We start from the raw sequence: 13,499 nt of genomic DNA, 5'->3' as shown, positions 1-13,499 counted from the left end.
TTTCTTTCTTTCTTTCTTTCTTTCTTTCTTTCTTTCTTTCTTTCTTTCTTTTTTTCATCACATTATTTTTGCAAAACCAAAATCTCTTCATATTTTAACCTGAACAGTGTGATCTGGATGAAGTTATCTACTTGGGAATGAAGCAGTAAAGGGATAGCATCTACCTTAGCATTTTGTAATTAAATTGAGTATTTCATGGTCAGCAACAAGGCTTGAAAAACTTTGGGTTTTGTTTCCAACTCTAGATTTTAATAAGTTCAATAGAGTTATAATCTAGAAGTTGTAGAATTATAAAAGTGGGAACTAGATGATATGGAATGCCGTGGTGATGAGGTGGAGAAGCATGACTATCATTTTAAGGCAGAAATGTAGAATTAGGAGGAGGCATGGACATTTTGCACAAAATTCAACACTGTATAATTGTCATCCTGAAATTCAAGAGATAGAATCCCTGAGATACAGGAAATGTGGCTCTTTGCATGAATTTGGCTGCCAGACTTCTTATGTCCTTGGGCCTACAGGAGTACACAGCAAAGACAGCTGCAAGCATGCATTTTGGCAGCTCCTGCTAACACTGAGAGGGGTGGATCAACAGATTGGCACAGGCTGAGGCAGCTGCCTCAGTATTCATATTAGTAATGGGGATGAGAAATTAGAAAGGAATGTTTAAGACACATGGGCAGTAGCAACACTAATAATTTTAGGAAGCACACTGCCATAACAAATCTCAAGTATAAATAACGATGTGCCATCTTAATATATGCTGGATGCTAACATTTTCATTACTAGGAATGAGTAAATTTTTATAAAATAGAAGATCATCTTTTATAAGGTTATTTAGACTCTAAAATTTCGTTATTCCAGATAGGTTGAAATTTCCTCTACAAGCTTTCTCCTCCCTCACGTTGGGAATTTAGGCATTGCAGAAGTGAGGAATAAAATGCTGTGGTAATTCTACCATCTATTGAAGATATTTCTAAGAATGTTGTACATGTGAATAAGTACAACGTTTTCTACAGTGAATGATGTTTCACCACACTGTGCTGCATTTTATATGGTCTATAAAGACACGCATATGAAAATTATTTCTAAAAATGGTAGTTGTATATATAGATATAGTATTATTTCAGTAAAGGGATTTGTTCATTAAACTTTGACTCATGAAATATACTATGCATAGTCAAATGTATAAAAGTCATTTCTAAGAATAATAGAATTCTGCATCTGAGTAGTCATTCAGTGAAATAATGTATGCTGCATTCAATATATCTGTAAAATATGCCACATGTATAAAATGTTTCTAGTGTTAGACTTTAAAAATATAAATTGTTTTTAAGAACACAAAAAGCTAAATCTAGTCTTTGAGACTAGAGAAATATTCCATATAATTCAATATATGGAATACCATGTAAACACAAAGAGACAAAGCTACTACAAGATTTCAAAAGCATAATAACAAACCAACAGTAAAAAGACATTTTCAGGACAATTGAAGAAATATAAATATGAAACAGTTATTAGATGATATTCAAGAATTTTGATGTTATTAATTTTGACGGATGTGATAATAATACTGTGTTTGTGTTAGAAAACATTGAATGTTAAACATTAGTGATGTATGCTCAGGTAGTTGGGGTAAAATATGATGTCTGATTTGTTTTAAAATGCTTTAGCAAAATAATATAGATGAAGTGAATGTGGCAAAATATAAATGTTAAATCAAGATAATGAGTATGTGGGTGGGTATGTGCTCTCTCTCTCTCTCTATATATATACACACATACATATACATATATATATTTAAACTTTTTATAATAAAAAGCGTAACAAGATAATGGTAAAATAAAATTCAGAAGGGCAAAAAAGGCTACAGATAGTTGCTTATTCGATAAGCAAAGTTAATTTATGTTCATGATGCCGTAATAGAGGGTATTTCAGCCAAGAACAACTCTCATTGCAGACAGCATAGTTTGTAGTAGGAGATCTGTATCCTCATTTAGGTTCTGCTGACTTTAATCGCTTCACCTCAGGGAGCCTCAGTTTATTTGTTTGGAAAATAAAAGGATTAGATTAGTTGATAGTTTTATCCTTTCCAGTTCTGAGATGCTAACCAACAGAGGCGGTAAACTCAAATACCTACCAGTGCTGAGCAGGTAATTCAAATTACTGAATAGGTGTAGTGCTTGCCACTCTAACTGGGACTCTTCTTCAGCCAAATGCCTTCATGATAATGTGGACTCAGTGTTGCCTAGCTTTTTTGGAGATTAGGAAGAAGTACAGATTTTTATGTGAAATTGAAGATTTGTGTATGTTAATAGAAAACGTACAGCGAAAAGTGTAGGAGTGGTGAGGCGGGGGTGGGGGTACTACCAAACCCTGCTGCAGTCCATGTCCGCGGTCAGCTAAGACGCTGCGAAGGGCAGATGAACACGGGGAGGAAGACCAGGAGATTAAAACAAAAGATGGAAACACACATCAGTGATTCTAGGGAGTGAATTCTGCTTCAAAATATCAGTCTACCTCAGCCGACGAGATTTCACCTACGGATGAAACTCAAACACCACTTGGAAAGAAAAGTCTGTTTTCGATAGGTCTCATCTTCTGCGTGTGATCCAGCAGTTGCGGGGCGCAATGCCATTCCCGCTCCCAGTGTCCCCCGGAGACCGCAGGCGCCACAGACTTTACACTCTCTGGGAGCGCCCCGGGGGACGATCCCGAGCTGCAACTTGAGGGATAGTTATGCTGGGGCCGCCAACCCCAGCGAACCTGTGGAGTAATTGCTTCGCTTCCTCCGAAGTTTAAATGAAAAGCTGCTCCGGACCGAGGCAAGGGTTCTCAACCGGAAGTTTTGCCTTCCTGCTTGAGCACTTCCTGTTTGGTAACTAAGGACGCGGGGCGGTTGCTGGGGTTATCGTGGTAATTACTAGGGAGATTTGCGGGTGTAGGGAGTTGCCTCGTGTGCTGCTCCCAGGCTATACGAGAAGGTGGATCTTTCCTCCCCACCCTGTCAGAGGTTCTCTATCCTTTTGCCATCATGAGTAATGAATTCTTGGCGGAGCTGCATTGGGACGATGGGTTCGCCATCCCGGTGGCAAACGAGGAGAACAGGATCCTGGAAGATCAGGTAAGGGTCAGGTGAAGAAGGCCGGGAAAGAGGGGGTGGTTTCTTGGTTGGCAGGAATACCCCAACCGTTTTATTCTTCCCTTTTCCGTCCCCAGTTTTATCTCTTTCTGTCTAATGCTCACCGCACCATCTCCTTCCTCCCTAACCTGTTTGCCCATTACGGTACTTGCAAAACATTACAAAATGTATATTGAAAGGATGATTGATATTCGCGACTATAAAGTCTGAATCCTTACTCTCTCCCCTCCCACTCCATTTCGCCTCAGGGGCGGGAGAGGAAAATCTGGTTCCTGCGTCCCCTTTTCCCTTCCTCAGAACTAAGCGCGGCTTGCAAAGGGACTCTGAGGTTTTCCTAGCAACAGTTGTTTGCGGATGTTTATAAGCAAATCACGCTCTGGTTGACATTACTTTTTGAGTTTCTGCCTAAGACATTTAAAGTTGAAAGGGACTTGAAGAAATATTTTCAAGAGAGACGTTCTAGTAAGAATGTAAAATGTGCAGTTTACAGCTTTTCAAAGTGAGGATGTTGTCACAGAGTGATATAAAAATATTTTACGTTGTAAGGAATATTTTACACCGGCTTGCAACCAATGAATGCATAGTAGTTGTTAAAAATAAAATTGCATCTGGCTCAGAAAACTTTTAAAAACCTTTAGCAGTTAGTCTAAAGTTCTGTCACATGGCAGTGTGTTGTGTGGAGGAGGATCCAGAAACAGAGGATGTTTACATTACTTTGTAGAATGGAAGAGAAGGTTTTCTTCCCTTGGAAAAGAAAATGAAAATCCATCACGGTTTTTTGAAGTTTTTTTTTTTTTTTTTCAAAATATTCTGACCTGTTTACTAATGTCTAAATTAGATAGCTGCAGTTTTTTGTTGCTTTGTTTTAATGAAGGGCAACATTAGGGAATATAAGAAATTTGGCACTAAAAAAAACAAAAGGCAGAAATTTGGCACTGAGTACTGAGGAATAATAATATTAACAAGTTTCCAGCCCTGGGTTCAGATCCTACTTACCAGCAGTGAACCTGTTTCTTCTTATATAAACTGGAAATAAATAATCATTTCACAGGGTTGTTTACAGCTCTAAGAATTTTAATATGGGTTAAAGTTCCAATTAAATATTAGTTTTTTTTATTATTGCCATAATATTTGTCTCATATGATTTTATATACGTATTAATTATATTAGCTATTTAAAAAATATTACGGAGCAATAAAAAGAAGAGTGAGGGCCAGAATCACTTTACCTGAATAAACAGTGGCATTAAAAAGGCAACTCTAATAAGTTTAAGATATTCAAACAGAAGGGTAAAAAATAAAAAATACCCACTGTTGACTCTAGAAGTGACTATCATGACATTAAACAAATATTCCAGACATCATAGTCTACAGTTATATAGATAGAAAAGACAGACAGAAGTATCATTGTTTTTTAAAATTTAAATCCAAGTTAGTTAACATATAGTGTAACAATGATTTCAGGAATAGAATTTAGTGATTCATCACTTACATATAACACCCAGTGCTCATCCCAACAAGTGCCCTCCTAAATGGCCCTCACCCATTTAGTCCTTCCCCCCCCCCCACCCAACACTCCTCCAGCAACCCTCAGTTTGTCAGTTCTATGTATTTAAGAGTCTCTTATGGTTTGTCTCCCTCTCTGTTTTTATATTATTTTTGCTTCCCTTCCCCTATATTCATCTGTTTTTTATCTTAAATTCCACATATGAGTGAAATCATATGATATTTATCTTTCTCTGACTGACTTCCTGTAGCGTAATACACTCTAGTTCCATCCACATTGTTGCAAATGGCAAGATTTCGCTCTTTTGGATCACCGAGTAATATTCCAGTGTGTGTGTGTGTGTGTGTGTGTGTGTGTGTGTGTGTGTGTACCCACCACATCTTCTTTATCCGTTCATCAGTTGATGGACATTTGGGCTCTCTCCACACTCTGGGTATTGTTGATAGCCTGCTATAAACATTGGGGTGCATGTGCCCTTTCAAAACAGCACACCTGTATCCCTTGGATAAATACTCAGTAGTGTAATTGCTGGGTCGTAAGGTAGTTCTATTTTTAGTTTTCTGAGGAACCTCCAACCTGTTTTCCAGAGAGGCTGCACAGTTTGCATTCCCACCAGCAGTGCAAAAGGGTTCCTCTTTCTCTACATCCTTGCTAACATCTGTTGCTGCCCAAGTTGTTAATTTTAGCCATTCTGACAGGGGTAAGGTGATATCTCATTGTGGTTTTGATTTGTATTTCCCTGATGATGAGTGATGTTGAGCATCTTCTCCTGTCTGTTAGCCATCTGGATGTCCTCTTTGGAAAAATATCTATTCATGTATTTTGCCCATTTCTTCACTGGATTATTTGTTTTTTGGGTGTTAATTTTGTTAAATTCCTTACAGATTTTGGATACTAACCCTTTATCTGCTATGTCATTTGCAAATATCTTCTCCCATCCGTCAGTTGCCTTTTAGTTTTGCTGATTGTTTCCTTTGCCACGCAAAACCTTTTTATTTTAATGAGGTCCCAATAATTCATTTTTACTTTTGTTTCCCTTGCCTCTGAAGACATGTCAAGTCTCCAGAAGTTGCTGTGGCTGAGGTCAAACAATTAGGTTGTTGCCTGCTTTCTCCCCTAGGATTTTGATGGCTTTCTGTCTTACAGTTAGGTTTTTCATCCGTTTTGAGTTTATTTTTGTGTATGGTGTAAGAAAGTGCTCCAGGTTCATTCTTCTGCATAAGACAGAAGTATTATTAAAATGGAATCCTACTATATGTGCTGTTTTTAACATAAACATTTTTATTTAATAAAAATTTTAATTTTATTTGTCTTAAGAGAAAAAAAGAAAGGAATTATTGAATTTCAGGTAAATATTACTTGATTACAAGAGATAGTGATTGCTAAGAAACTTTCTTAACATTAAGAAAAACTGCATAAGAAGAAATGGTTAGATTATTGTTTGAAAAATTCTTTGTTTCATTTGTAGGCAGTTATGGGTTGACTCCCTGCCCTTTCATTTTTCATTTTTAAAGCAAAGAAATTAGCTCTCTCACTTCTTTACACCATCTTTTTACCCATATTACCACTATTAAAAAATAGTGGTTTTATTATTTTTATATTATCAAGCTTTATTTTTTATTCCATTCAGTGCCTTTAATTTACTACAAGTGTTTAGCCTTAATTTTATATGAAAAAAAATTTTAATGTTTTTATTTATTTTTGAGACAGAGAGAGACAGAGCATAAGCAGGGGAGGAGCAAAGAGAGAGGGAGACACAGAATCTGAAGCAGGCTCCAGGCTCGGAGCTGTCAGCACAGAGCCTGACACGGGGCTGAAACTCACAAACCACTAGATCACATGACCTGAGCCAAAGTCGGACACTTAACCGACGGAGCCACCCAGGCGCCCAGCCTTAATTTTATGTTTAAACTGGTTTAATGGTCCTTAATGTAGCCACTTTTATTCAGTTTATCTTTTCTTGGATTTTTCACTTTGATTCATCTTTTGCCTAGTTGGGTCCTATCCTCAAATAGTTGTTTCAAGAAGCATCCATTGTTTTGTGCTTTTGATTCCTTGCATCCTTGGTTGCCAATTGATTTCTTGCATTGCTTGCTTTAAGTTTGTATTCTTTTAATCACAGTATCAGATCTTCAAGATACCTTCTTTCTGCCTCTACTCCTTCCTTCTGAGTCCTGTGTTTTTTTAATATGGACTGTTTTTCCACAGACCTATTTCCCAACTGTGGACTACAGAATTCCCTTTATTCTTTTACGTGGTTGATGCTCTACTTCCTAAGTCACATATCTTCTTTCTTGGGTTATCTCCTTATCTCCTTATCTCAAAATAAGGAATACTTCCTTGTGTCTTCCTAACAAGGGTGTATAGGAGGTAAACCCTGAATCTGAAAATGTTTTTTATTTAATCTCACATTTGATGGTGTTGGCTGAGTCAAATGTTCTAGGTTAAAAATTTTTTTATGAAGAATTTGGAAAAATATTATCTTCCAGTAGTGATGTTGGTGAGTAATCTGCTATTAGAAATATTTCCATTTCTTTGTAGGTTGCAATTTTAATGTCTGGAAGCTTTTAGGGTTTTGTTTTATGTTTACATTGTAGTTTGTTTTGGCAACTATATCATATTTTTGATTTTCAGGTTATTTGTTGCTTTTTTGTAGCACCTGGTCTTCTTTTAGTAGTACAATATCATTTACAATCTAAGTGCGTGTGTGTGTGTGTGTGTGTGTGTGTGTTTAGTTCTTTTTTGTGTCTTGAATTATGTTTCCTTTGGGGTCTTTTTACTTGTTTATCTTGATATCTCTCACTTGATGTAAGTCTTCAATAAATATCTGGTGGTCCTTGCATGTCCTTTTATATTTAAAAGGAGCAAAAAAATGCCTGGATATTCTGTGGGGAAGGAATTATCAACTTGTGGAGAGTTAATCATTATGCTTTCATTAGGAAAGCAGATGCCTTTGCTCTGAGTTCATTATGCAATTATAAAAGTTAGTAACTGATGAAGAAAATAAAAGTCATAAAGCTGTATGCACCAAACAACATAACAACTAAGTACATAAAAGTAAAAACTATTATAAATACAAGTAGACTTTGACAAAAATACAGTTGTAGTAGGATACTTCAATATTGACATCAGCATTGGACAGTTCTAATAGACAAAAATAAGAATATAAAGGTATGAATAATGCAGTAAAAGTAAAAACAGAGCATATATCCCTTAAATAAACAGTTTAAAAAATATGTCTGTAAACCATTTAACAAAGGTGGATCATTTACTATACCAGGATGAAAACCTTAATGCATTAAAAGTGAAAGATATGGGAATGCAAGCTGGTGCAGCTACTCTGGAAAAAGTATGGAGGTTCCTCAAAAAACTAAAAATAGAACTACTACCCTACGACCCAGCAATTGCACTACTAGGCATTTTTCCAAGGGATACAGGTGTGCTGTTTCAAAGGGACACATGCACCCCCATGTTTATAGCAGCACTTTCAACAATAGCCGAAGTATGGAAGGAGCCCAAATGTCCATTGAAGGATGAATGGATAAAGAAGATGTGGTATATATATGCAATGGAGTATTACTCAGCAATCAAAAAGAAATCTTGCCATTTGCAACTACATGGATGGAACTGGAGGGTATTATGCTAAGTGAAATTAGTCAGAGAAAGACAAAAATCATATGACTTCACTCATGAGGACTTTAAGAGACAAAACAGATGAACATAAGGGAAGGGAAATAAAAATGATATAAAAACAGGGAAGGGGACAAAACAGAAGAGACTCATAAATATGGAGAACAAACACAGGGTTACTGGAGGGGTTGTGGGAGGAGGGATAAGCTAAACGGGTAAGGGGCACTAAGGAATCTACTCCTGAAATCGTCGTCGCACTATATGCTAACTAATTTGGATGTAAATTAAAAAAAAAAAAAGTGAATGATAAACCTTAAGGACCTTATACAAAGTGAAATAAGATGGACACAAAAGGACAAATCCTGTATGGTTTCACTTATATGACATACCTAGAGTACTCAAGTTCATAGAGACACAAGTAGAATGGTGATTTCCAGAGGCTGGGTAGGGGGGAAGAGGAATGGGGAGTTAGGGTTTAATGGGCACAGAGTTTCAGTTTGGGAAGATGAAAATTTTTAGGTGGATGGTGGCAATTGTTGCACAACACATAAATGTACTTAATGCCATTCTTCTTTTTTTTAAGTTTATTTATTTATTTTGAGAAAGCACACAAGCAAGGGAGGGGCAGAGAGAGAGAGAGAGAGAGAGAGAGAGAGAGAGAGAGAGAGAAGCCTAAGCAGGCTCCATGCTGCCAGTGCAGACCCTGATGTGGGGCTCGAGTGAGATCATGACCTGAGCTGAGATCAAGATTTGGATGCTTAATAGGCTGAGCTACCTAGACAACCCGATGAATGACACTCTTCTTAATGTACACTGAAAAATGGTTAAAATGATAAAATGTATATTTATGTACATTTTACCAAAATTAGAGAAATGAGTGGTGGGAATTTTATAGGCCATATTTTTCTGATCATAAGCCAATAGGATTTATAGTAAATGATTTAAAAAATTATTCTCCATTTTATGGACTGTTTGCCTGCCCCTCCCATTCAAATGTTGAAGCCCTAATCTCCAGTGTGTTGGTATTTGGTGGTGGGGCCTTTTGAAGGTAATTAGGCTTAGATGAGGTCATGAGAATGTGGCTCCCATGATGGTATTATATCTTTATGCGAAGCGGAAGAGAGACCAGCGCTCTCTCTCTCCACCATTTAAAGATGCAGCTAGAAGGCACTGTCTGCAAGTCAGGAAGAGAGATTTCACCAGAACCAAATTTTCTAGTACCTCAATCCTGGGCTTCCTGGCCCCCAGAACTCGGAGAAATAGATTTCTATTCTTTAAGCCACTCAGTCTATGATATTTTGTTATGGCGGCCTGAGCTGACTAACACATCCATCTTAAACACTTAGGCCAATTTCTCAGAAACCTAGATAACTCTTCTATCATGGAGAAATTGAAAGGGAAAAGTTAGTTTTTAGAAAACAATAAAAAGAGACTGCTTCATACCTGTATCTGCTGGAAATAGGAAAAATCTTTCTTAGAGAAAAGTTACAGGCTTAAATGCCTTAAATGCCTTCATTTTTAAATCCATGCTTTAGTTAGCTTGGGTTGCTATAACAAAATACCATAGAGTGAGTGAGTAAAAAGACATGATTTATTAAAAAGACATTTATTTCTCATGGTTCTGAAGGCTATAAGTGGAGATCAGGGTGGCAGGGTGGTTGGGTTCTGGTGAGAGCCCTCCTCTTGGCTTGCCGATGGCTGCCTTCTCACTGTGTTCTCACATGGCAAAGAGAAAACAAGCTCTGGTCTCTCTTCTTCTGACAAAGACACTAATTTTACAATGAGGGTCCTACCTGCATGTCCTAATTTAAACCTACTCACTTCCCAAAGGCCCACCTCCAGATACCATCACATTGTGGGTAAAGGCCTCAGCATATGAATTTGAGGGTGACACAGACATTTAGTCTATAGCATCAATGTAACAAAAAAGTAAAATAATTAAAACCTGTTCTTAATAAATTTTAAAAAAGAATAACAAAGTGAACCAAAGAGGGAATTAGAAGAAAAACTGAAATTAATGAAATAAAAAGCAAAAATACATATTTAGTATGATTTACTATGTTTAATGAAATACAGGAGATAACATATAGTACATTAGTATTTTATTACTTCCTTATTTAAAAAATTCAAATAGCGTCTTTTGCACTTAGTGGATTTGTTGTGCTCCTCCTGGGTTGTAGCCCCAAATTTGGGAACCACAGATCAAGACTATAAGGAAGGATATTTTTGTTATGTTGAGCTTTTATATTGTTTTGAGGGGTGACGTATTCTAATTGTCCTGGGAATCTATCTTGTAATTTCCTAAAGTTTTTTGTTTGTGTGTTTGCTATGCATTTAAATTGTTTTGTTTCTACTCAGGGTTTTAATTCAATGACACACAACATACATTAAGAAAGAGGTCTTAAGCACATGGAAGTTTGTTCTGTTCTGTTAAGCTCTGTCCAAAATCTGTTTATTTTGAATAGCTCAGGGAGGAGCTTGTTATACCTGATGTCCGCTGCTTTTAAAATTTATGGTTTGTGTTCTGTGTTTTTGTTACATCTGTTATTATGCTCTTGTTTGCTCTAGAGATGTTGTGGTTTAATTTTGTAATAGGATCTCTTTTTTTCCTTTTAAGTACTGCTGTATGAAAATTGCGTTTTAGCGGTGGTTCCTGAAAGATTTCTGAGAAATCTTAGAGATTTCTATTCTATTTTAATATAGTGCTAATTTTCCCACAGCAATGTCTAAATCATCACATGTATTATTTACAGTTGTCAAAGCTGCAGGAGGAAAAGTCAAGCTTGCAAGATCAGCTACGTGACTATGAAGATCGAATTAATGCTATGACTTCTCACTTCAAAAATGTTAAGCAAGAGTTTTCGTTTACGCAGGTATAGTAATGTTGACATTCATGTTGATTAGGTCATGTGTAGTCATGAACATTTCACATTGCATATACATCTGTGATTTTATTTTAGACATACACGAAACTTTAGCATAGCTAACTATTGTGAATGTAACCTTGAACATGAAAGTAAGTAGGAAAAAAAGACTTTTGAGGAATTCGCTACCGTCACCAAGTTCAAGGAATAATTAACTCATTTGAAAGAAGAAATCATTCATACAGTGTAACGTAATATTAGGCAGCAGATTATATGAGAAGGGTACAGTGACGGCAATGAGAAAAATTCTAAGCCAAAATAGACCTAATATAACATGTGACAGAATTTCCACCTCATTTTCACTTTTACAGCATGACCCACTGGGGCCTTTTTGAGTGGGAACAAATAGTTCACACATTTCAGTAGCCCTTAGGACACCACATTATTTTAGGATCCTGAGATAGTAGGAAAGTTAAATTATATCTAAGACACTAGTTAAGATAACTGGGGAAAGTATAATGCATTTTTTTTTCTTCAACGTTTTTATTTATTTGTGGGACAGAGAGAGACAGAGCATGAACGGGGGAGGGGCAGAGAGAGAGGGAGACACAGAATCGGAAACAGGCTCCAGGCTCTGAGCCATCAGCCCAGAGCCCGACGCGGGACTCGAACCCACGGACCGCGAGATCGTGACCTGGCTGAAGTCGGACGCTTAACCGACTGCGCCACCCAGGCGCCCCAGTATAATGCATTTTAGAAATATTACTACAAATAATAAAAGTTAAAACTTAAAGTGATAAGTATATTTGTTTTATGGATAATCTATTCATGTGTAGAACATCATTCCCTGATGATGCCCAGCAAATAGCTCAGCAAATCAGCATTGGAGAGTTTACTAACTTCCATATCAAACTATTTTTTTAAAAATGCATCTACCTTTCTTCGAAAGGTATGTAATTCTTAATAGTGAACAAAGCATGTTTTTAATACCAATTTATAATTAATATTGATAAGTAACCATTTTGTGGTTTACAGATTTTATTAGGAAGCAGCAAATTGATGAACTTTTAGAAGCAATACTTGAGAGTTTTGAATCCTGATATGATTAATTAATAAACTGGACAAGATCATTCTTTAAGTTATTAAACCACTGAGTTGGGGATTTGAAAGTCAGAGATTCTAGGGGTGCCTGGGTGGCTCAGTCGGTTAAGGGTCTGACTTTGGCTCAGGTTATGATCTTGTGGTTCATGAGTTCAAGCCCCACACCAGGCTTTCTGCTGTCAGCCTGTCAGCTCAGAGCCTGGAGCCTGCTTCAGACTCTGTGTCTCCCTCTCTCTTTGCTCCTCCCCTGCTCACACTCTGTTTCTCTCTGTCTCTCAAAAATAAATAAATGTTTAAAAATTAAAAAAAAAAAAGAAAATCAAATTCTCTGTGGGTGTATATTTCATTATAGTCAAACCTCAGTTAAATCGGATAATAGTTATAGAAGACAATAAACTTCCTATAGCATTAACAGCTCTAATAATGTAAAAATAATACTGATGGTGATAACTTAGAAGCACTACAAAGTCAGTAGTCAATAAATACAATTTTACTGAGTAAAGCTTAACACAAAGGCATGGTTGTTTACTAATATATTCTATGAAATATTATAACCATCGGTGTTTACATAGTCATTTATAAATTATCTCTGCAATCAGCTTATGTAGTCAGTTTATAGAAACAACCCATTTCCTAAAGTATTTTTAAATAAATTTTACTTATTTTTTAGGTAAGTCATGAGTTATATCTTTTTAACTCTTACCATATAAACTTTGATTTTCTGCAGTTTTTCTAGACCAACATAAAATCTAAAAATGGCTGACAACAGTATTTTCTTCTAGGTCATTCCATGAACTGACTTTCTTACATCTAGTAAGCAACACCAACTACACTGAATTGTAAAGTCTAATATGGTTTAAGTTTCAGAGAAGTGGAATTACTAGTACTTAATCTAAGTATTTTGTGGGAACTTTTTTTGGGCTAACGGGTTATTATAAATATTGTGTAATGTTAAAAATTAAAAAGTCTTTCTATCTTGTAAATTATTCTGTAGTCTCTTTGTAAAGCAAGAGAGCATGAGATTGAAAGTGAAGAGCATTTTAAGATCATTGCTGAGAGAGAACTGGGACGAGTGAAGGATGAAATCCAACGACTACAAAATGAAATGGCTTCAATACAAGAGAAGAAAAGTGATAAGGAAGTATGTGTTGAAATGTTACTTAAAATTTTGTGCTATTAGTTCTTTTTTCCCTCACTAGCAAACACTGATTTTCTTTTCTTTTCTTTTCTTTTCTTTTCTTTTCTTTTCTTTTCTT

The 13,499-nt window shown here is 36.4% G+C and overlaps 1 protein-coding gene across 1 annotated transcript in view; it reads left to right on the top strand.

Moving 5' to 3' along the window:
* Positions 1-2,885: 2,885 nt before the first annotated feature.
* The window catches only part of CCDC39 (coiled-coil domain 39 molecular ruler complex subunit), a 46,046-nt gene continuing 35,432 nt past the window's right edge, over positions 2,886-13,499 (top strand). Inside the window, exons 1-3 of the mRNA XM_040480831.1 lie at positions 2,886-3,124; positions 11,032-11,151; positions 13,238-13,384. Of these exons, the coding sequence (XP_040336765.1) occupies positions 3,035-3,124; positions 11,032-11,151; positions 13,238-13,384 (357 nt within the window). The 5' untranslated portion in view covers positions 2,886-3,034. The remainder of the gene's footprint in view (positions 3,125-11,031; positions 11,152-13,237; positions 13,385-13,499) is intronic.

This window comes from Herpailurus yagouaroundi, unplaced genomic scaffold (assembly GCF_014898765.1).
Source record: "Herpailurus yagouaroundi ecotype Mexico unplaced genomic scaffold, PumYag 159, whole genome shotgun sequence".
In the NCBI taxonomy this organism is placed as follows: domain Eukaryota; kingdom Metazoa; phylum Chordata; class Mammalia; order Carnivora; family Felidae; genus Herpailurus; species Herpailurus yagouaroundi.
Note: the sequence above shows the minus strand (reverse complement) of the source record. Positions and strands in the feature narration are given on the sequence as shown.